We start from the raw sequence: 24,357 nt of genomic DNA on the forward strand, positions 1-24,357 counted from the left end.
GGATATAAAATTCTGGAATGAAATAACTTTCCTTTAGAACTTTTAGGGAAGTATTACATTGTTTCTCAGCATCTGGAGTTGCTGATCAGCTGGGTGTCAGTCTGTTCCCATTACCTTCTTACCGTTGGGGTTTCACACTTTTATGAAACCTGTTTAGCATCTTCTTGTTTAGCATCTAGTAAATTTTTCAGACCTGAGGGTTCAGGAGGAATTGCATTTTGTTTTTGTTGGTTTCACTATGGTGTCTCAGGGTGGCCTTGAACTCACAGCAATCCTCCTACCTCTGCCTCCCAGGTGCTGGGATTAAAGGCGTGCGCCACCACGCCCGGCACTTCTTTTGTTTCTTTTCTATTCCTTGTATTATTTCAGATTCTATTCCTGTCTCTTTTTCATACCATATTTCTTGTTCTCACTCATGTTGCAAGCATTACCCCTAATATCCTCTAAGCTTTAATTTTCTCTTTCCAATTCAGAATGAGGGAAAAACAAGCTCCTGGTGAACCCTGTATGTCTAAATAGGCGGCGTTCATTGCTGGACTTCTCTGTGGAGTGAGCATTATTCTGACCTTTAGGCTGAGAAACAAAACCACTGGGACAGGAAGGCTCCTTGAGGCCAGTGCTCTGACTGAGTGGCCTTCGTTATTCTCAACTTTATTTTCTTAAGAGAAAACTCCTGATCACCTAGAATTATGTACACAGAAAGAGAATGGAGCCAATGGCTCCACATAGACATCTTTAAGCCCTATTTTCTACTTCAGGCCTCACCTTTAGTTCTACCTGGCTTCCCAGGCATCGGGGTCGGTGCTCACTGTTGGACAATTGTGTCATCTTCTAAGCTCTGGTCTCTCCAATACTGTCTCATCATTCACCATCCTCCATCTGCTTCCACCTTCAAAAATTCTGAAAGTCCTCATCTGCCAATAACCACCACTTCCCATCCACTGTCGCATTTGTTATGAAGAATGTATCTTTTTCTGGTATTATCTGTTTAATTAGTGGAATAAATAATGGAATAAGCATCTCCATTTCTTCTATTTCATTTTCGCTTCAAGTATCTATTTAATTTCCAAGTCGTTTTTTGGTCATCTTTTCATTATTGATTTCCAGTCTTTTCAAATCAAAATGTAGCTTTTAAGAACCCAACTGTGATGGATTTATTTAGTCTCTTTATCACAAAACTGATGTTTTGAAGTGTTCTATGGGCTCAGATCATCTATTCTGTTTGTAGGATATAAATTCTATAAATGTCAATTATCTTGACCTTGTTGATTATGTTATTCAAATCTTTTGCATGTTTATTTTTAGACTATTTATCTGACAAGTTCTGGAAGGAGTTTATTAAAATTTCCCACTGTCATTTTAAGCATTTTCCCCCTCAGTGTTTTGGCAAATTTTACCTTATGTGTTTGTGCATAAAAAATTTGTCATTTGGGCTGGAGAAATGGCTTAGTGGTTAAGCACTTGCCTATGAAGCCTAAGGACCCCGGTTGGAGGCTCGATTCCCCAGGTCCCACGTTAGCCAGATGCACAAGGGGGCACACGCGTCTAGAGTTCGTTTACAGTGACTGGAGGCCCTGGCACGCCCATTCTCAGTCTCTCTCTCTCTCTCTCTCTCTCTCTCTCTCTCTCTCTCTCTCTTTCTCTCTCTTTCTCTCTCTGCCTCCTCCTCCCTCTGTCTGTCGTTCTCAAATAAATAAATAAAATAAACAAAATATTTTTTAAAATGTCATTTATTTTTCTTGTGAAAATCACCTAAACTGCTTTATCCTATGAATGCTTTCGAATTCTGCCACTCATTTCATTTGTTCACATTAACTAGATTTATCCTTAGACCCTTATTTTCAAACTTATTTTGTCATTACTTTATTTTATTTTAAATATTTTAATTATTTATTTACTTGAGAGAGGGAGGGAAAGACAGATAGAAAGAGGAAGAGGCAGGTAGAGAGAATGGATGTACCAGGACCTCCAACCACCGCAAACAAACTCCAAATGCATGCACCACATGATGCATCTGGCTTACGTGGGTACTGGGGAATTGAAACTTAGTCCTTAGGCTTCATAGGCAAGTGCCTTAACCACTAAGCCATTTCTCCATCCCTTTGTCTCTACTTTAATGCTCATTTAACAATTAGATTGTGTTTATTTCACTGACCATGACAAGTAACTTGATGGGGAAATTCAGGCTTCTGGCATTTATTGGGATAACTGGTCTTTTTGCTATAACTTTCATTTATTTTAGGTTTACTGTTTAGCATACTTTATTTATGTCTCCTTAAGTTTGAGGCCTGTTCAGCTTTCTCTTCATCGTATTTTTCCCTGTTAGTTTGGAAGCTCTAATAGCTTTCAATTTTTCCAGGGTTTATGGTTTGTTTAGGTTCCCCCCCACACACAGTTATAATTAGATCTATGCTTCTCAGTATAATATGTACTATACAGTAACCACTCAGCATCTTCAGACCAAAGCAAAGGCAAATAGGGTGCATATGTTCACCCCAAAAATTTAGGACATGACCTTCTACCAACCAAAAACACCAATTGTATGCAAGCCAAATAACAACATCACTCACAAACAGGCCTCTGGACTGGGGATGTAGCTCAGTAGTAGAGCACTTGCCTATAAAGCACAAGGACCTAGGTTATATTTCCAGCACACACACACACACACACACACACACACACACACCACAAACATGCCTCTGAAAAGGCTAAGCAGTGGTGGTCAGCCTCTTATCCCATTCTCCCAAGCATGTCATCAGAGCTGAACAAATTGAACCACATTTGTCAATCTCTGGGTTATCAAGATCTCACAGGCAAGGCAGTCATAATGCATGACCCATGATACAGATTTGACCTTCACATCAAGACAGGGCTAAAATTTTAGTTCAGTGAAGACCACATCCCAGACTCATATTTTTTGAAGACATTACATGCAATTGCCCTTCCCTCGAGTATCAGAGCTTACTGCATTAGCTTGGCAAAAAATAAAAATGCAGGTTTTGGGCTAGAGAGATGGCTTAGCAGTTAAGATGTTTGCCTGTGAAGCCTAAGGACCCATGTTCCACTCTCCAGATGCCCCATAAGCCAGGCACACAAAGGTGAGACAAGTGCAAGGTCATACATGCCCACTAGGTAGCGCAAGTATCTGGAGTCCAATTACAGTGGCTGAGTCCCTGGAGTACCAATTCTCTCCCTCTCTCAAATAAAAAATAAATAAATAAAAATTACAAATAAATTCATTTAAAATGCAGGTTTTACATGCTACAGTACTTTTTTTCAGGTTGAGGGAGAGGGCATATTTATAAAATATCTGATAATTGCCTTTAGATGGGAGAAAGGTGTTTGCTGGTCAATTACATGTATAATATTCGTTTCTATGGTTGCACTTTTATGGTCAGCACTGATGTCAATGTCACTGGAGATTAAGAAACTCAGCCACATCTCATTCTTGGCAGCATCTCCTTTTAAAAAAAGGGGGGGGCACGAGTCAACATGAGTAGCCTCATCAACAAGCTCTGACATCCAGCTAGACCAGTGCACACTGCCAGTGTCCAGAGAAACAGCTGCACTGCCAATCAGCGACATCCAAAGCATCACCTCAAATCAAGCCCAGTATATGTGTTATGTGCTTGACAGCCAATAAATGGAGACCAGCGCTCATACTCCATTAGGCTTAATTCCCTTCAGAGTTCACGGCTTACCAGGGTTTGGAGCGTTCACTCAGGTAAAAGGCTGAAGCTTAAGTTTCAGCCAGCTCATTGAACACACACACACACATACACACACACACACACACACACACACACACACACACACACGCAGTGTCAAGTTTAGGACTGTCAGCCAAAGATAAATAAAATCAGCTTGCTCACCCACAAACAGGTTTGGATATTTCCTGATCAAGTTCAACCTACAAAGGAGGAGTCTTCTAGGAACAACCAGAGTGTAGTGGCCATCAACCAAATGAAAATAATCTATAATTCAGTAGCAAGTTATATCCTGCAAAAAAAAAAAAAAAAAAAAGCAGTCTACAAATAGCCATATTTAACTGTACTCTCAAAGAGCCTTGGTTATGTTATGGCGTTCAACCATCCCTGACAGAGGACTCTGCTGGGGGTCCCAGGGATGTGTTTCTTCTCTCCTTTGGACACAGGAGAAGTTCTATGTAGAACTGTAACTTTTCTATTTTCCCTAGTAGTGTTTTAGATTGTTCTGTATGCTGGCTATATTCTGGGTTGTAAAGGTCATGTTGAGCTCTTTGCTGATTGTTTCTGAATGAGTGAAAAAAAAACATATTTCCTATAGGATAGAATATAAAGAACCAGTGAGCGTTCCTACTCAGCGCAGGCAGGCTGCATAAGAAGAGTAGAGGTTAGGTTCGGAACTGAAGAAAGTGCTTAGCTACAGTCTTACACGCCAAGCCTAGACAAGGCTCAGAAACAAGAATAACATAAAACCATAAAGAATAGGGCTGGAGAGATTGTTTAGTGGTTAAGACACTTGCCTGCGAAGCCTAAGGACCCAGGTTCAATTCTCCAGGTCCGACGCAAGCCAGATGCACAAGGTGGCCTATGTATCTGGAGTTAGTTTCCAGTGGCTAGAGGCCCTGGGGTGCCCATTCTCTCTCTCTCTCTCTCTCTCTCTCTCTCTCTCTCTCTCTCTCTCTCTCTCTCTCCTTCTCTCTCTCTTTCTCCCTCCCTTCCTCCCTCCCTCCCTCTTTCTCTCTGTCTCTAATTAATAAAAATTTAAAGAATTTTAAAGCCATAAAAAATACTACTTAATTACAAAAAAACAAAAATGCTAAGGAGAAATCCAGAGGCATGTCACATCAGAAACAAAGAAATGGTGAAAAAAGAGCAGAAGTCTGTGTTCCTAAAATTCTTTCTCTTGGCATCAAGGGCAAGCTTGGGTAGTTGACAGAAACCAGATATGTGTTACTGGTAAAAAGATCCAGGGCACAATTCTTGCCAGCTTCTGCAATCCATAGATCACTTCAGGTTTCTAGGCAGCATTCTAGGATCTGGCACTAGAATGAAAACACGATGCTTCTTCATCCAAACATGAGAATGGCAAAATATTTTTTCCTCTTATTTGTAGAGCTATATACAGAAAACTTATCTGTCACTCTAACTGGAAACATCGATCCTGATATTTCTACACTTCAAGTAGAAGAGACAGGTGGATCTCACAGTACTGTTGATATAGGGAGGTTGAATCTGAGTGTCATTATAATATAGGGGACATCTCTGGACCTCCTCAGCTTGAGGATATTACCAAAGTGGTATGATTGGTTTTTTTTTACTAGAATAACTAGCTTTTTTTAAGTGATCCATTTTGCAGGGCATGGTGGCACATGCCTTTAATTCTAGCATTTGGGAGGCAGAGGTAGGAGGATGGCTGTGAGTTTGAGATCAGCTTGAGACTACATAGTGAATTTCAGGTCAGCCTGGGCTAGATTGAGACCCTACCTCAAAAAAAAAAACACAAAAAAATGATGCATTTTGTTCTCCCTGTAGTAGCTCCTAGCTGCCTTCTGATTTTTAAGTTATAGTCATAGCTATGTTTCAGTATTTACATACTATAATTAAATAATTATGTCCTAAGCATAAATATTCTTTTCCTTTCCTTCTCTGATTGTCAATCCCAGAGCCCCAATCCTCTTTCAACTCTTCAATCTGGTTGAAAGAATAATGGTCTGAGACTAAATGGATAAAATTTTATCTTCAAGTAAGTTTTAGGAGGCCATAACATGGGTTGAAGATTTGAGATTACATGTCCATTTCTACCTAACAGCCTTTGTCTCCTTTTTGTCCTCACATTGTCACTTATTGCAGCAATTAAATTTGGTATCCTTAGAGACTATCAGTCCCTTGAGAGAAGAAATGAGAATTCTTTTAATCACCACCATCCATAGATCTGGAGTATACAACAGTTGCTTTACCTAAGAGGCTACTTGCCACACATATGGAAAATCACTTTATGTCTGACCATTCAAAAAAAAAAATGGCACCTGTTAAGACTCATCAGCCACTGACAAGAGTTCACTTAACTGAAAATACATTACTCTAAAGTTCAGCAACAAAAATCAATGAAGCTTTTGCATTCTGTTTTACTGGGATTTTGCTGCCCGTTATTTCTAGAGATGTCATTCTCACAAGTCAGAATGCCAATACTTTAAGATAAGTTGCTCCCTTGCTCTAAAGTTCCAGGAACTCTAGTATTGCTCCATCACAGGACCATTTCTCAGGACTGGGCTTCTAGCCATGTGCAAGTATTGACTGGAGAGCCCAGCTTCTGCACTCCACATGGTTCTTAACTACAGACTGTCATTTATAAAAACACAAGCCAGTCTCACCAGTTCTTAGATGAATCTGCCCCTTGTTTCAGTTTTAATTTACTGGCAGAGGAAAGATCTACATTTTCCTGAAACAGTAAAAACTTGACCCTGACAATACCATGGTAAAGAAATAGCAACCAGCCGGGTGTGGTGGCGCACACCTTTAATCCCAGCACACGGGAGGCAGAGGTAGGAGGATCACCATGAATTTGAGGCCACCCTGAGAGTGCATAGTGAATTCCAGGTCAGCCTGGGCCACAGTGAGACTCTACCTTGAAAAACCAAAAAAAAGAAAAAAGAAAGAAAGAAATAGCAACCAGACTACCCATGCCACCAACCTTGACTCCCTTACTGGTAACATGCTGCAAGGTATTTAAGCTCTATCTTATTGTTACATTCTCTATAAAATGGGGCCAATATAATATATACCTCATAGAATTATAATGAGATTTTAATAAGTTGATTCATATAAGAGGCTTAGCAGAGTGTCCAGGCATGAAATAAATTTTTAAATAAATGTTATCCAATTTTTGCATTGTCAATGTATTTTAAGAAGGCTGGGGATTTGTCTCGGTGATAGTTCACTTGCATGGCATACATGAGAGTCTCAGATCAGTATTAGAAACACAAAATCACTATTCATTTTAGCAATCCCTACAATGATTTTTAAAATTTTATTTAACAGTTGTTCAAACTACTTATCCTACTAGGGACTTTAGGCTTCATGATGCCTCAATGATAAGTATATAAAAATGAAAATATCATTTTCATGTCCTTTGTCTCCTTTTTGTCCTCACATTGTCACTTATTGCAGCAATTAAACTTGGTACCCTTAGAGATGAGTGTGCGATGGTAAGTGAGGTATGAGCTTATCCTATACACTGGGCCCATAACTTACTCAATATGTCTCCCTACAGACCTCCCAATACTTTGCTTGTCCCCATCAAGATAGGCTTAGATATGAGAAAGTTGAGACTACAGCCTAAGTGCAACCTAAAGATGACTAAGCAGGACCCATATGTACTCATCCTCTAACTTCCAAACATATCAAATAGTAAAGTTTCAGGAAACTTTCATTTAGCACTGTGCCTCTGCATACATCCAAAGTATTTATGTTGATCCAATACCTCAACTAGAAAAAAAAAGGGGGGTTGGTAGAATCCTCTCTATGATTGGAGCTGTTGAACTGACATTCGTATTTGCGACTCATATGGGCTCAGTCCTTATGAGTTACAGATTGTAACTCCAACAGAGAGCCAATGTCAAAAGGGAGAGTATATAGCTGGCAAGACGGAGCATACAGTCATCAATGGGATGGCCCAGTAGTCCAAAGGATCCCAAAGTTACATTTGTCTCAGCTGGAGGTTATACTGAGGCAGAATGGTGGCCACACAATGAATTGGGTCCAGCAGCAAGAAGATCCCAAGTCTTTCTATACATAACTTGCTTTGTTCACCATGACCTTCCTAGAACATAATGTAAATTTTCCTTCAAGAATTTTCCATGTTAGATACATCTGTAATTCCAGCACTCTGGAGGCTGAAGCAGGAAGATCTCGAGTTCCAGGCCAGCATGGTTTACACAGAAAAATTCTGTCCCGAGGAACAAACAGCAGAGAGGGTCTTACAAAAATAATATACACAGCTAGAACCAGGCAATGCATTAGAACCCAAACTCCTGACAAGAACACTCAAAATAAGATTCGTGGGTTGGGGAGATGGCTTAGTGGTTAAAGGTGCTTGCTGACAATATAAGATTAATACTGGCCCCAATGGTCAACCATACAGCTGATCAGGAAACCAAAAAAGAACCATTTCACCATCCAAGAAAACACATCAGATACCAGAATTTATCCCATGCAACATATCTACCATTGTCTCTCCTTCCTTTAGGCTATAATGACTTATATACTAGAAATCGGAAACCCATGAGAATCAAGATCATGTTACACTACTGTGAATAACATCAGATAGTAAGCAGAATAAAGTCCCCCGAAAGAGACTCACCCTAGTATCTGGAACTTGTATTAGGTCATTTGACAAAGGGAAGTTAGGGGTACTGTTGCAATTTCAGTTGCTAGCCCAGCTGACTTTGTGATGGGAGGGATTATGTTAGCTAGGTAAGACCACCCTAAGCATAAGTCCTTTGAAGTAGATGAGACTGTCACAGAGACAATTACTGAAAAGGACTCAGCTCACTAGTTTAGTCCATTGGCCTGAAATAACAAAGAGCCTTAGACAGGGTGGCTTGAACCAGAAATTTATTTCTCTCAGGCCTAGGTGCTGGAAAGTGCAAGGTGGAGGCACCGAGGGACCCAGTGTCTGGTGAAGGCTTACTTCCTTTCTGGAAGATGGCTGTCTTCTCGTGATCTCCTCAAAAGGCAAGGGACAGATAGGAATTCTCGGGTTTCTTTTGATAAAGGAATTAAACCTTGTAAGGGTTCTACCCTCCTATTCTGATCACATCCCAAATGGCCAGCTCCAAATATCATCACATTGAGGATTTGATTCCAATGTTTGGATTTAAGAGAGATACAAACATTCAGTTGTAATATCTACCATTGCAGGCTCTGGGGATAGAAAGGGACCATGAACTAAAGAATGCCCAAGAATACAACTTCCAGAAAGGTCAAGTGACTATATTGTACCCCACCAATACCTTGACTTTGGCCCCCAAGACACGTGTAGGAATTAAGACCCATAGAACAGTAAAGACATATTGTTTTAGGCCACTAAGTTTGTGGATTTCTTAACCACGGAAATAGAAAATCAATGCACATCACAATTGAGGAAATGTCTAACCAAGATTGTGTTTTGCTCTTTAGAATCAACAAAACCACAATTTGTCTGAAATGATATTTCTTTTGAATATAAAAATCAACTTCTGTTTGGATGTAAACAATAGCTTTGAGAGGGAGGCGGGCAGTGTTAGAGGCTAGAGATGAGTTCCACTCTTCACCACTGAGGCCGAGAAAGTGATGGATCTGAACCCTCACTGCTGCTCTGGATGCGCTCAGTTCTCACTCAGAAACTCTGAGCTCAGCTCATGGCCGTATGTTGATCTCCAGGAAGAATTAATATCTTGAGTTTCTCAGTAATTCACATGAGCAGTGTCCCAGAATTGAAAATGTTTTAGATCATCGCAGTGTATAATTCTATCAGTGCAGGCAAGTCTCAGTAGTAAGAATGGTAAATGTATCACAGGAGATTTTCAAATGCCAAAAAGGACCCTGGGGCTAATGGCTAAAGGATGATAGATAATAAAGAGCACCGAAGGGAAGACAGATCACCCAGGGCAGAAAGCAAACCTTAAACTCCCTGCTCAATTTCCAAAACCTCCTATAAGCCCTGCTTGGAGCCATTCTGATACCCATATTCAAAGCAATGCCACCTTCAGGATACTAGCAGGTTAAGACTGGTTGCATTAAATTCCACTTTAGTTAAAAGAAGGCATTGTTCTGATTCAAGCATTGTTCTTCAAATGTCATACAGGTGGAGGTTTTATCTGTAAACTTTTGGCTGCTGCTATTAGTGTTTGAACTTGAAAGGCGTGTGAAAATCTTTTCACAGAACATTTAGCATGCTGACTTCTTTTACCCTCCCTTGATATGGTTTTGTCCAACCCTCTTTTTTTGATAGTATTATCTTTTCTAATTTTGCTTCTCCAGAGACAGTTTCTTTTTCTAAACAATGGAATCTTGAAAAACATAGAAGTTATTGGATGGTATTACCATAGGTTAATCATAGCCTACCCTAACAAATTGTTCATAATCAATGTCTCAGTTAATAGTCTTAAAGGAGCATCAAAAAGCACAGAGATCAAAACAGAAAGATTGAGGCATATCTGATGAGGAAGGAGATCAAAAAATAAAGGGAGAGTGAGAGAAAGACAATTGTCTTTTCTTTAACATGTATATCCTTTAGCATATTACATTTTGTTCTAAATGGAATAAGTCAGTCCCTCCAGCGTCTCAGAAACCATGCCATTGGTCATAACATGGGTGGACCTCCAAGGACATTGCTTTAAATAAAATAGCCCAGACACAGAAAATAAAATTTGTATGATCTCAGGTTTTTTACCTTGTGTAATAGGCCTTGACCATATAGCACAGGCTAGCCTCAAACTCACAGTCTTTTTGACTTAGCCTCCACTGGGCCTCCCTGACCAAAATCAGCTGCTACAGGTTGCGGGGGGAACATTGTCTCCAGTAAATACATAAATGAGTAATAGAAAAGGGATCTTGAAGTTCTCCTGTGGCATCCAAACATGTAAGTGCACATAACATGCCACACATAACATGCCACACATCGCATGCCACACTGCACATACTCTTTATACACACACAAAGAATAGACCAAAAGAAGTTGTGTCAGGCTTGGTGGTGTATGCCTTTAATCCCAGTACTTAGGAGGCAGAAGTAGGATGATCGCTATGAGTTCAAGGCCAGCCTGGGCTAGAGTGAGACCCTGCTTTGAAAAATACTGGCTAAAATGTTAAGCCAAGAAAAAAAATGTGCGAAAAAAAAGTCAGAGGTTTTCTTGAAAAATGTGTAAAACACCAAATGCACATGTTTATAAATATATTTATATTATAGAACCTCTTTAATTCTCACTTCATACATTTGGAATTTATAGTTAATCATGTTCTTAGAGCTACCTATCAGATGAGATTATGATTAGGTGAAATGCTAGTATAAACAAAGGTAATACTTACATAACTAAAAACAACCAGCTTTAAGTATCACTTTAGTAGTTCAGTACTCAAAAGTAAATGTCTAATTATAAACAACATGCTAATCACTGCCAAGATCCTATGTGTATTCCTAGTGCTCAGATGAGCACTCCATGGCCAACTCACAAGACATAGGCCTAATAGAGGGTCTTTAGGCCATTAAAAGTGCTACCCACAAGGGCTGGGGAGATTGATTAGCAGTTGAGATGCATGCCTGCAAAGCCTAACAACACAGGTTTGGTTCCCAAGGACCCACATAAAGCCAGATGCAGTGATACATACATCTGGAGTTCATTTGCACTATCTGGATGCCCTGGCATGCCATTCTCTCTCTCTTATCCTCTCTCTGTCTCTTATTCTCTCTCTCCTATCTCTCTCTCTCTCTCGCTCTTACTTTCTGTCTGTGCTTGCAAATAAGTAAATAAAAATATTTCTAAAAAAATAGAAAGTGGGGCCAGAGAGTTGGCTTAGCAGTTAAGGCAATTGCCTGCAAAGCCAAAGGACGCAGATTTGATTCCCCAGGACCCACATAATAAGCCAGGAGTTTGCTTGCAGTGGCTGAAGGTCCTGGGGGCCCATTCTCTCTCTCTCTCTCTCTCTCTCTCTCTCTCTCTCTCTCTCTCTCTCTCTCTCTTTCTCTCCTTACCTTTCTCTCTCTCTCAAATAGATAAAATGAAATAATTGTTTTTTTAAGTGTGTGTCACCATGTCTGACTGTTAAAAAAATAGAAAGTGCTAACCACAAAAGGAATGTAGCTTTCCTAGAGTAAATTATTATAAAAGCCTAAACCTGACCTTGAGGCTCTCTCATCTTCACATCTTACAACGGGACCCACTATTCAACCCTCAGCAGAGGCTGAACCAATACATCAGCCCAAGCTGTGAAAGATGCCAAATCTGTAAAACAAATAAATCTCTTTTCCTCAAAAGTGGGCTGTCTCAAAATCCATCTTGGTGAAAACTAAGAGTCGGGAAAAAGTATTTTCATGCTTCTCTTAGCTTTTTTTGAGAATACAATAAGAAGGTGTATGTAAAATATGTGCCTACATCCAACAAATAGTAACTATTGTGGTTATGTATATTATTTTATTAACCAGACTATTATCAGGATTTCACAGAATTTTAATCTGTGATATAAATCAAGTCATGTAGCAGCACTGTACAGAACAGAATTGCATTTATTTTGTTTACCTTACAAAATCTGATGCTTTTATATATGACCTTATTTTTTCCAGTGCAAGCGATTGAGCCAAGGGTCCCACTCATGATAGATAAGTGTTCTATCACAGGCATCTTCCTGATCCTATATATGGCTATCAAAATTTGGGTGAAGCCACATGTTAGGACATTATGCACAGAGATGTTGCCTCTTCCCCATAGCTGATAGCTAACCCACCATGTATGACCCACATTCCCCAACAAGGAGGGTCCCTGCAGAGGGGGGGAGGACAGGGAGGAGGCTAATGATGGTGCCAACATGGCTGTTTACACACTGTGTACATAACTAATAAAAAACTGGGGTGAATTGGGAAGTAATATTATACAATGAAGTAACTTCTCCCTATTTGGTATCATATTTCTCTTCTAATTCATGAGTTCATACCTGCAGGTGTGCACAGATTCCTGTCATCCACATACAGTGTCAGTTCTAACCACTGATTCAACACTATGCACATTGGGTTTCTTGTTTGGTTGGGTGGTTTGTGTTTTTTTTTTTTTTCCTTAGGTAGGGTCTCACTCTAGCCCAGGCTGACCTGGAATTCACAATGTAGTCTCAGGGTGGCCTCAAATTCAGGGCAATCCTCCTATCTCTGCCCCCCGAGTGCTGAGATTAAAGGCATGCACCACCACTCCCAGCTGCACAGATGTTTTAAGGACCTGTTTATTCAGAGAAATTAGAGCTAAGTGCTTGGCAGAGTAGAGAAGCTTCCCTTATCACCATGACATTTTCTAACTCCGGTATTTTTGAGAGTTCAGGACTTATTTATATTTTCTCTTAAGCCCCACCATTCGAAGGGATATTATATCTTTCTCGTTATGACCCCAGGTTAAATGCCTATAAAATTATATTGTGTTTAAAACCAAAATCTGGAGAGGGAGGGCATTACCATGGGATATTTTTTTATAATCGTGGAAGTTGTTAATTCAAACACTTTGAAAAATAATAATAATAAATAAATAAATAAATAACAAAATCTTCCAGAATACAATTCATTTATTCTACCACGCTTTACACCACAGTATTTCATGTCCTGGGTCATCACAGGACTCCAAGTAAACTGAGCAGTAAATAGTAAACCTTTTCCAGGAGCAGAAATGTTACAGCTTGCCTTTGCCGACCAGGCGCTGGCGAAGAAGCTGTGGGAATGAGTCTTCTATCTCTCTTTCCAGGTGCTCAGAGTAGGGCACCCCCTGCCCCCCGCCCCAGTGGCCTGGCAGCCTCTGCTGGCATCAATTTCTCCAGCTACTCTGTGCCTGAATGATTGATAGTATTACGTGAATGCAGGCTCCCCTCTTTCACCATGTTCCTCTTGAGTGCTTCAGGCAACACGAGGCAATTTATCATGGTTTTTGTCCAACAGTGCATAAGCTTTTGAAAGAGTGAATTTAGGTTTTCTCTTCCTGTTCAAAAAAAAAGTGGTTTTCAGGTTCTCAGCATTCAAAGCCCTGGCTGGGACAGTTGGCCCAGTCATATATGCAAGCCCAAATAACCCAAATCATAGGCTACATTTATGGCTGTTTTTAAATTTTTCCTTCACTTTGGAGAGAAAGCCCAGTATCAGGGCTTGGGGGCTTCTCTTCGGATGTTTCCTCCACAGAGATTGCATTCAGCTCTTTAACAAGAAAAGTGCCACTGTAATTAAGGGCTCAGGAGACCCATTAACCATTGTGCAGTGCTTCAGAAGAACCCATTGTGGGATCGGCAGCCTCCCCACAGAGCCTCCTTGTAGAAAGCCAACACTTCTTAACCATTTGGAACATGCCTAAGATGGAAATCCGCTGTGGTGCATTCACAAGGACACCTTTGTCATATAGTCTAGTGTAGAAGACATCGTGGTGGCACGTAACAGGGCTGCGCGTTTCTTTCCGCCCTTGGGTGCTCACCTCCAACCTGGGAGCTCTCTCTCATTTCCCCCTTGGCATTCAAGAATACACTCTGGGGCTGGAGAGATGGCTTAGCGGTTAAGCACTTGCCTGTGACGCCTAAGGACCCCGGTTCGAGGCCCGATTCCCCAGGACCTACGTAAGCCAGATGCACAAGGGGGCGCATGCATCTGGAGTTTGTTTGCAGTGGCTGGAGGCCCTGGGGCACCCATTCTCTCTATTTCTCTCTCTCTCTCTCTCTCTCTTTTTCTCTGCCTCTTTCTCTGTCGCTCTCATATAAATAAATAAAAATAAACAAAAAAATTAAAAAGAAAGAATACACTCTGATATACCTCCAGAAAACCTGCTGCCAAAATGAAGGAACACATTGCTGCAAGGAAGTTAGTCATTTCCTAAGTGACATTTTAATAAAGGAAGCCATTTTTGGATAATAGCCCAATTGGAATTAATTCTCTCCTATGCCTTGTGATCAGGAAATATCAAGTGTGGAGTAACCAAATGTTCTCCTGCCTTATATATTCCAGCGTTTACTGTAGCAATGGCACTATGCCTCAGAGTCAAGTCCTGTGTAAGCAATTAGAAATAATGATGGAACCAAGAAGAATACTAATTCTTTCATTGGCTGAGATGACCAGGCCGTTTGCAGGTGCCACCTTGTCAGGATTGGGAACAGGTGTTACTTCTAGTGGCTATACAAATGATGTTAGACTAGGAAGGTTCTGTTGATAAAATGTCAGAAAGCAGAAGTCATTATAGCTCTCCAACATTAATGCAAAGAAACCAACAGGGTCTAACCTACTTTAATGACTCAAATTAAATATACCAAAGCTTGGGGGCATCCCCTTTCAAGAAACAAAACATAAAGACAGCTAAATGGGGCTGAAGAGATGGCTTAGTGGTTAAGGCACATGCCTGCAAAGCCTAAGGCCCCAAGTTCAACTCCCCAGTACCTACGTAAAGCCAGATACACAAGGTGGTGCGTATATCTGGAGTTTATTTGCAGTAGCTGGAGGCCCTGGTGAGCCCATTCTCTTTCTCGCTCTGTGCCTCTCTCTGTCTCTCTGTCTCTCTCTGTCTCTCTGTCTCTCTCTCTCTCTCTCTCTCTCATATAATAAATAAATATATTTTAAAATACAGCTAAATAAAAAGAGTTTGGATAGGGGAGGGAAAATGTATGTTTTTACACATTTTGACAGAAAGTTTTTGTTATATAAAAGCCATCTAAAATTTTTAAAGCACTTAAATGTTTTTGTGGTTTTTTAAAATCCTAATATATATAACCATTTAGATTTTTTTTTTTTTTTGGTTTTTTGAGGTAGGGTCTCACTCTAGCCCTGGCTGACCTGGAATTCACTATGGAGTCTCAGGGTGGCCTTGAACTCACAGTGATCCTCCTACCTCTGCCTCACGAGTGCTGAGATTAAAGGCATGTACCACCACACCTGGCTCATTTAGACTTTTAAAACAGATAAATTAGAAGAAAATTGTTCATGTTAAGAAAAAGTTGGCAAGAAGCAGATGGGAACTTGTTATATTACATTGCCTTATAGCTTAAAGGAAAATTGGGATGTCTTTGCCAGTTAGGAGTGAATATTTTTCTCCAAGCACCCAAAACCCTAATCTTCCTAGTTTTTATAATTTCCCTGAATACCAACTTCTTTAGATAAAAATTTTGTATCAAAACTTTTGCTTTTACAACTTTCATTAAAATACCCATTACATAAAGAACAGTTATGTATTACCTCATCTATCTTTGAGTATTCTTCTAAATGAATTCTAAATGAAGAATACTCAAAGATAGGTGAAATCATATATTTTAATTTAGGAAGTCATATACTTGGAAAATAGAAAATAATTCTCTAATTCTCTTGTGTCTTTTTTCAGGGTATTAATTCTACCTCTGATTTTTTTTTTTTCCATCTCAAGTTGTAACTCAATGAGATATTAAGTCTCTTCCCTCAAGACAGAAAGATCTTGAGAAAAAGATCTTAGTTATGTGACATAAACTCCCAAGACATAAAGTCATCTTAGAGCAGCAGGAGCCTGCCTAGGCTTGAGTCATTTGTTGATTTCTGTTATTTAATTAAACTGTAGAATAAGCCGTTTAACTAATTCCTATTTGTGAAGGAAAAACAAGTTGATTTCATATGCCCTCTCACCATAAGAAAATATGTTTTTGTCTTTTTTGCTGTTTTATTCTGGCAATGCTTTTATTTTATGTATTTATTTTATTTTAGTGGGTAGAGAAGACTTCAGGTGTCCTCTTCTTTCATCTTCTGTCTCTTTTCCTTGAAATGGAGTCTCTCACAGAACCTGTTTTGGTTTTGTTTTGTGTTTATTATATTGGCTGACCAGTGAGCCCCAGCAACTCCCCAGCCTCTGGATCCCTCAGTGCTGAGGTTGCACTGGGATCACAGGCACCTGCCCCTGTACCCGGCTTCAAATTCTTTTTTTTTTTTTCAATTTTTTTTTATTATTTATTTGAGAGCGACCGACACACAGAGAGACAGAGAGAGAATGGGCGCGCCAGGGCTTCCAGCCTCTGCAAATGAACTCCAGTCGCCTGCGCCCCCTTGTGCATCTGGCTAACGTGGGTCCTGGGGAATCAAGCCTTGAACCAGGGTTCTTAGGCTTCACAGGCAAGCGCTTAACCACTAAGCCATTTCTCCAGCCTTCGAATTCTTTTTGACCTAGATTGCCCATCTCTGAACTCTCAGAGCTGTTGGCTACACCTGGCTTTGAGTGTCTGTAGCTAAAATTATTTTTTCACATGCATCATCTCAATTAACAGACTACAAGCTTCCTGAGGAAAGAGAATGATCAATTGTTATATTCATAGCATCTGAAGGAGTGCCTTGGACAAATCAGCCATTAAAATACACTTAAATGGCATTTGCCTGCGAAGCCAAATGACCCAGGTTCAATTTCCCAGGACCCATGTAAGCCAGATGCACGTGCATCTGGAGTTCATTTGCAGTGGCTAGAGGGCCTGGCATGCCCATTCTCTCTCTCTCTCTTTTTTTTTTTCTCTCTCTCTCTCTTTCTTCCATCTCTATCTGAAAATAAATAAATTTTTAAAAAAATTTAAATACACTTAAATAGGATAATGAATGAATACCTGAATTGTAATAACTAGACAATATACCCTAAAATACAATCCATGGAGGTCAACAGCATAGTTACTGAAGGGCACAAATCTACTTAAAGAGAGGTTCAAATTTCGGGGATATTGAGCTGGAGAGATGGCTTAGCGGTTGAGCGCTTGCCTGTGAAGCCTAAGGACCCCGGTTCGAGGCTCAGTTCCCCAGGTCCCATGTTAGCCAGATGCACAAGGGAGCGCACGTGTCTGGAGTTCGTTTGCAGAGGCTGGAAGCCCTGGCGTGCCCATTCTCTCTCTCTCTCTCTATCTGTCTTTCTCTCTGTGTCTGTCGCTCTCAAATAAATAAATAAATAAATTTTTAAAAAATTAAAAAAAATTTCGGGGATATTTAGTGGAGACAAGTTTGTGCTGACTAGACAACAGATTACAAATACTTGAAAGGATCATTTAGATAAAGTAAAATTTGTGATTTGGAAATATTTTCACATCTATCTCCTCTCAGCTCTCAGTATTCAACGTGTCCTCTCATGCATCCTCTAGTGCAAGTGATCTGTGTATTTTTAAAACTTACAGCTTCCATTAACAGTTTATTTCATTTGGAACAATGCAGAAGATTTTTGAGTCTGAACTACAGTATGGAAAATATTTCTAAATCATTTTTAGTATTTAAAAAATATTCTGGCCAGACGTGGTGGCGCACGCCTTTAATCCCAGCACTCGGGAGGCAGAGGTAGGAGGATTGCCATGAGTTCAAGGCCACCCTGAGATGACAGAGTTAATTCCAGGTCAGCCTGGGCCAGAGTGAGACCCTACCTCAAAAAAAAAAAAAAAATCTGAATACTTTGTCTGTAGATGAGTGCTGTTCTCAGCTTTGGTCCAAGAAGGTTCTTTTTACAGTGGGTGGCGGCAGCTGGGGAGACTCAAATGGATCAAAGGGCTGAGAAGTGACTGTTGAGCGCTCAACCTAAATGAGACTTCTATATTAGCCACTCCAAGGCTTAGGAAATATCACAGAAGAGGGGGATAAAGGAATATAAGAGCCAGAGGCCGAGGAGAAGGGCTGTGGAATGCTGTCTTCCGGACATGACACGGTCTTGCACTTATGAACTCACAGCAGCTGCACAAGAATGACCCTGTGTAATCCAGGCTGGCTTCAAACTCATGATTCTTTTGCCTCAGCCTCTCAAGGGCTGGGATCACAGGCACATGTCAACATTTGGTCGGGGGCGGGGAAGCTACATGAGCCCCTCTGAGGAGCTATTGGTAGTTAATGGTTACTAGGGCAGGGGCAGAGATTTTCTTCAACCACTGGTTACTTGACCATACTTTGATAAATCACTCTCACCCATGGTCCTTCAAGCAACCCTAATAAAACAATGTGTTACAAAAAATGAATAAATAAAAGACATTAAGGTAGAAGTGGGACTAGCTGGGAAGAGGAAGGAGTTCACTGTGAAAGGGAGGAGGGCAAGAGGAGGTAATGGTGGCAAATATGACAAATACATTACAGACGTGTATAGAATTGTCAAATAAGACTTTGAAAAGAGGAACTGGGGGGGCGGGGAGCTGGTTCAGGAGATGCAAGCGTGCGCTGTACAAATATGAGGGCCCTGCACTCCCCACATCCGTGTGAAAATGCAGGCGTGGTCACACATACCCACTTAAGAGGCTGAGGCAAAAAGAGTTTGTAGGGAGCCTGGATTACACAGACAGGCTCTTTCTCAAAATTAAAAAAAAAAAAAAAAAAAAAAAAGAAAGAAAGAAAATTCTTATGCAGTGATATTTGGGAAGTAGAATTCTTCTGAATTTCTTAACTTCCATAAAAACTCTGCATTGGGGCTGGAGAGATGGCTTAGTGGTTAAGCGCTTGCCTGTGAAGCCTAAGGAGCCCGGTTCAAGGCTCGCTTCGCCAGAACCCACGTTAGCCAGATGCACAAGGGGGCGCATGCATCTGCAGTTTGTCTGCAGTGGCTGAAGGCCCTGGTGTGCCCATTCTCTCCCTCCCTCCCTCTCTCTCTCTCTCTCTGCCTCTTTCTGTCTATTGCTCTCAAATAAATAAATAAAAATAAACAAAATATTTTTTAAAAAAACTCTGCATTGCCACACTGTGTCGCAGTGTTTTTCAGTCCCTCATTTTTATGCATGTGAATATTCACATCTGTGCAAATGCATGGAGGTGTGTAAGCAGGTGTGCCTGTGTGTGTGTATGTGCTTGCATGTGGAGGTCAGAGGACCTCAGCTATCATTCTTGGGAATGTCACCCACCTTCTTTTGTTTTTTTGAGACAGGATCTCTCATTGGCATGGAGCTCATCACTTAGGCTATCCTGACTCCCCAGTAGTGGGATTTCAAGTGTATACCACCTTTCCCAGCATTTTGTTGTTGTTGTTGTTTTTACAAGGTGGGGTCTCACTCTAGCTCAGGCTGAACCGGAATTCACTATGTCATCTCAGGGTGACCTCAAACTCATGGCGATCCTCCTACCTCTACCTCCCAAGTGCTGGGATTAAAGGCGTGTGCCACCACGCCCGGCCTTTCCCAGCATTTTTACGGTGGTATTGGGAGGCCGAACTCAGGTCTTCATTCTAGTTAGGAAACACTTTACTATTTCTCCAACCTTTAAAAAGCAAAATAAAATGAAGACTAGAATAGAAAACATCTGTGTGCAATGAATGCAAGAGGTAAGGAGAAAGTTTCAAAAAAAAGAAACTTTCTGGATGTTGGGGGTGGGCATTCACAATGTAGTTATTTTTCACAGTGATTCAAAGTCAATATACACTCTGGTATTTTCTATGTTATCCTAATCCCTTATCTGACTGCTGTCATAGTTCTTCAAAGCCAGTCATGAATTGTCATTCTGCATTCTTATGATTCCTTGTAGCCTCTTTGCAATGGAAGCTTTCCTATAAATGCACAAAAAATTCAATTTCTTAATATTTTCTCATGGATCAATCTACCTTAACCTCTCCTAGGATATGTGGGGTCACTCTAAAGTGAAATTCTAGAGTTCTTTTTGCTGCAGAGTGCTGAAGTGTTTTAAAAGTAGCCAAACACACACACACACACACACACACACACACACACACACAGAATAGAACAGTAGTGAGATTTGCTACTGTCTAAATCAAGAAGAATTTGAACTGATTTGACAAGCAAAGGAAATATTTGCTAAAAATGAAGTTGACTAACTTCTTTTTCTCTCCTTGTCTTTCTTTCTTTCTAAGCTGCCTGCCTTGTGCTTGGCTGTATGATTTTCCCTGATGGCTGGGATTCAGATGAAGTAAAACGGATGTGTGGAGAAAAGACAGACAAGTACACTCTCGGGGCTTGTTCAGTCCGCTGGGCGTACATCCTGGCAATTATTGGAATATTGGATGCCCTGATCCTGTCGTTTCTAGCATTTGTGCTTGGTAACCGACAAGACAGCTTGATGGCAGAGGAACTGAAGGCAGAAAACAAAGGTAAGATTGCTTTGGGGACCTCTTACTAGAGTTTCAAGCACACACAAACACAAAAAAATGTCCCTCTCTTTCCCATCAAGTACCTCCATTTCCCCTGTAGTGCTCAACTGCTGTATCTTTTTTTTTTTATTTTTTTTTGTTTATTTATATATTTAAGAGCAACAGACAGAGAGAGAAAGAGGCAGATAAAGACAGACAGAGAATGGGCGCGCCAGGGCTTCCAGCCACCGCAAACGAACTCCAGACGCGTGCGCCCCCTTGTGCATCTGGCTAACGTGGGACCTGGGGAACCGAGCCTCAAACCGGGGTCCTTAGGCTTCACAGGCGAGCGCTTAACCGCTAAGCCATCTCTCCAGCCCTCAACTGCTATATCTTTTAATACTGCCTAATTCTCAGACTTTTCCCCATATTCAAATCCAGAACTTGGCACAATTCAAATACAATATTGCATTTACTTATCTTTCTGAGGCACTTATCCTTCTGGGGCCAAGTCCATTATCAGTATTTAAATGCATCTTTCCAGTTTCTTCTTCCTTCCTTCCTTCTCGGATGTCTCAGCTATCCGAAGTTAATGGCTAAGTGGTAACATTTTGGGGAGTCTGTTTGTTTGAATGGAAAATGTTTCTACTCTGAGGGTTCAGCTGTTTCCCAGGATAAAAAGAATGTCTGGAAAATCTTTAAAAACCATCACAATCATTTTCTTTGAATTCAAAACTCATCGTCTCAGACAGATAGACCCAGTGGTCCTGGCCCCAAGTAGTTATAAGGATTACAATAATTTCCTAATTAGCTGAATTTTAAATGTGCTATCTGAGTAACCAAAAGTCCTCAGAAATTGTCAACTGAAACACAAGGAACTCAGGGTCCAGAACAGGATATTGACTAGGGAATGACACACAAGTGCATTCCAGTGTGTGAGTAAGAGATAGCAAGTCATTATTCAAGGTGAGCCTTATATCTTTCTTTCCAGATTTCCAATCCCATTCTCTGGGATAGAATTTTAATGTCAAGGGTTGTTTTTTTTAAAGACTTCAATGTTGTATCTTTATGTTATGCAGAGTTAAGAGGCAGAATTCTCTGTTGTTTGTTCTACTTTTGAGATAGATTCTCATACCGCAGCCCATGATGAGCTCTTGATTCTCCTACCTTTGCTTCCTATGAACTGTGTTGTCAGGTCTGTGACACCATACCTAGCTCTTTATGCTCTTTAATTCTCATAATTTGCATTAATATCAGCTTCTTCTGTCTTTCTGTTCCCAAACTAGGAACTAAATCCAACCCTAAGTTATGAAACTTAGCTTATTATCTCAAGTAGTTGGTAATTTCCAAAACACTTCACCACCTTAACAGGCCTCTCATATAAGCAGCCATACACTTCTACACAAATGTCACATGTAGTGGTTGCTTAGCAAGCTTCACAGTTAGACATCACTGTTTATGAACATGAAATATGAATTGGAAGCTAGGCGTGGTAGTACATGCCTTTAATCCCAACACTTGGGAGGCAGAGGTAGGAGGATCCCCATGAGTTTGAGGCCACCCTGAGACTACATAGTGAATTCCAGGTCAGCCTGAGCTACAGTGAGACCCTACCTCAAAAAAAAAAAAAAGTATATAGGAAAATATGAAGTGTAAGAAGGTAAAATTAGGCCATCAGAAGAGCAACAGTCTTTCAGAAACCTTTTATTCCTGACCTTGGGCAGAATTGTCTTCGTTTATTTAATTCTGTCAAAAATATTCTAAGCACAAAAAATAACTTTCACAGGGAGCAATACTAAAATGTCTTAAAAACAAAACTATCTCCCTTTCAAAGTTGACCTTTCTAGATTAAAAAAACGACAAGAGAAGATAGCAATTACACTTTTATTTACCTTACGAATACAATCCTCACCATGCACTCATTTGTTGGATGCTCTTGTCGGCTTGTTGAATGTGCACAGGTGTCTGCCTTGTTCACTTCAAATTTAATAAAGGACAGCCGGATATTAGACAAATTTCCTTTCCTGAAGGAATGAATGGAATAAAAAAAGACCACTATGTTCTGCAAATACTTCATTTCCACCAGCACCTAATGAGGGGACAGAATGCTAATGTCTCCTTGGTAAAGTTCAGGTATATTGAAATTTTTTCATATTCTTTGACCGCAGATTAAAAATAAACTCAGAAGATAAATAAATAAATAAATAAATAAATAAGCACAGAAGAAGGAAAAAAGTAACAAAAATAGGAAAATTTTACTTGGCAACTGAGAATTCTAATTCATGTACACCTATGTAAGAATTACCTGTCTTGAATTCAGACTATAGAAAAGCACAGCCAGACAGTACACAGAGTACTCAAAGCTTTGAAATGGGTCTTTGCTTCTGTGGGATTGAGCTAAAAGCTGTTGCCTGGTCCCCTCTGTCTATATATCCTCTTAAGAAAGCAACATTACTAATGGTTTAGCAACACATTGGTAAGTTTTGATGGGAAAGCGAGTTAGAAGAGATAATATGCGGCTGAGGGAGTGAATCTATGTAGGCTTTTCCTGTGCTCATCATCCCCATTTGTACCACCATCATTTTCTGTATCTTGCTCTGAATGAGTAAAATCAACAACAGCTCCTCTGTTGTAGATCAGAGAGAGCCAGAAAAATAGTAGAGATTCAGGCCACATGGATGAGGCATTTCAGTTATACGCATGTTTATTCCTCAATCCCAAATCTTTAATCCATGCCTCTGAGAAGACATGAACAGCTCCACTGTGCAGGCATTGCAGACCCTCGTGGACTAGGGCCTCTGGAAATTTGGATCAGAATTTCTGAAAGCCAAGTATAAAGTTTAATCGAACCTACATGTTTCTGAGAGATGATATGAGATTTATGTTGATATACAAAGTAACCTTTATTGTTTGGTATTATTTACACATTTGTTCAAGGTTGAAACTTCTGAAGCCAGTCAGTGATTCTGCATGTCTAAGCATATTTTCACCAAGTAGTGGTCTAGCGACTTTTGAGTGTATATGATAATACAAATATCAACACCCTAAGGAAGATGAAATGATTTGATCTGAATCCCAGGATAATTTATAATTATAAAATTGATTATATATTATCAAGTGCTCTTACAGTTTACATAGGTGTAATATTATACATGTTAACTTATTAAAACATTTTTCATGATGAATTTTTTTTCCTGATAAAACTACCAAGATGTCCCTTGACAACCAAGACCCCATTTTGTGCCCAGGGTAATACAATAAGATGGAAGCAAAGAAGCAGGCAGTGCCATGTGGAAGGCTTGGCTCAAAAAGAGGAAAGAGGGCTGGAGAGATGGCTTAGCGGTTAAGCGCTTGCCTGTGAAGCCTAAGGACCCCGGTTCGAGGCTCAGTTCCCCAGGTCCCACGTTAGCCAGATGCACAAGGGGGCGCACGCATCTGGAATTCGTTTGTAGAGGCTGGAAGCCCTGGCGCGCCCATTCTCTCTCTCCCTCTATCTGTCTTTCTCTCTGTGTCTGTCGCTCTCAAATAAATAAATAAAAAATTTAAAAAAAAAAAAAAGAGGAAAGAGCCGGGCATGGTGGCACATGCCTTTAATCCCAGCACTTGGGAGGCAGAGGTAGGAGGATCACCATGAGTTCGAGGCCA

The 24,357-nt window shown here is 40.4% G+C and overlaps 1 protein-coding gene across 2 annotated transcripts in view; it reads left to right on the forward strand.

The window, feature by feature from the left end:
• Positions 1-24,357, forward strand: part of Lhfpl3 (LHFPL tetraspan subfamily member 3) — a 517,155-nt gene that overhangs the window by 337,835 nt on the left and 154,963 nt on the right. For both annotated transcript variants that reach the window (XM_045136192.1, XM_004652886.2), the window contains exon 2: positions 20,497-20,733. In XM_045136192.1, coding sequence (XP_044992127.1) covers positions 20,497-20,733 — 237 coding nt within the window. The remainder of the gene's footprint in view (positions 1-20,496; positions 20,734-24,357) is intronic.

The sequence above is a fragment of the Jaculus jaculus genome, chromosome 16, assembly GCF_020740685.1.
Source record: "Jaculus jaculus isolate mJacJac1 chromosome 16, mJacJac1.mat.Y.cur, whole genome shotgun sequence".
Classification (NCBI taxonomy): domain Eukaryota; kingdom Metazoa; phylum Chordata; class Mammalia; order Rodentia; family Dipodidae; genus Jaculus; species Jaculus jaculus.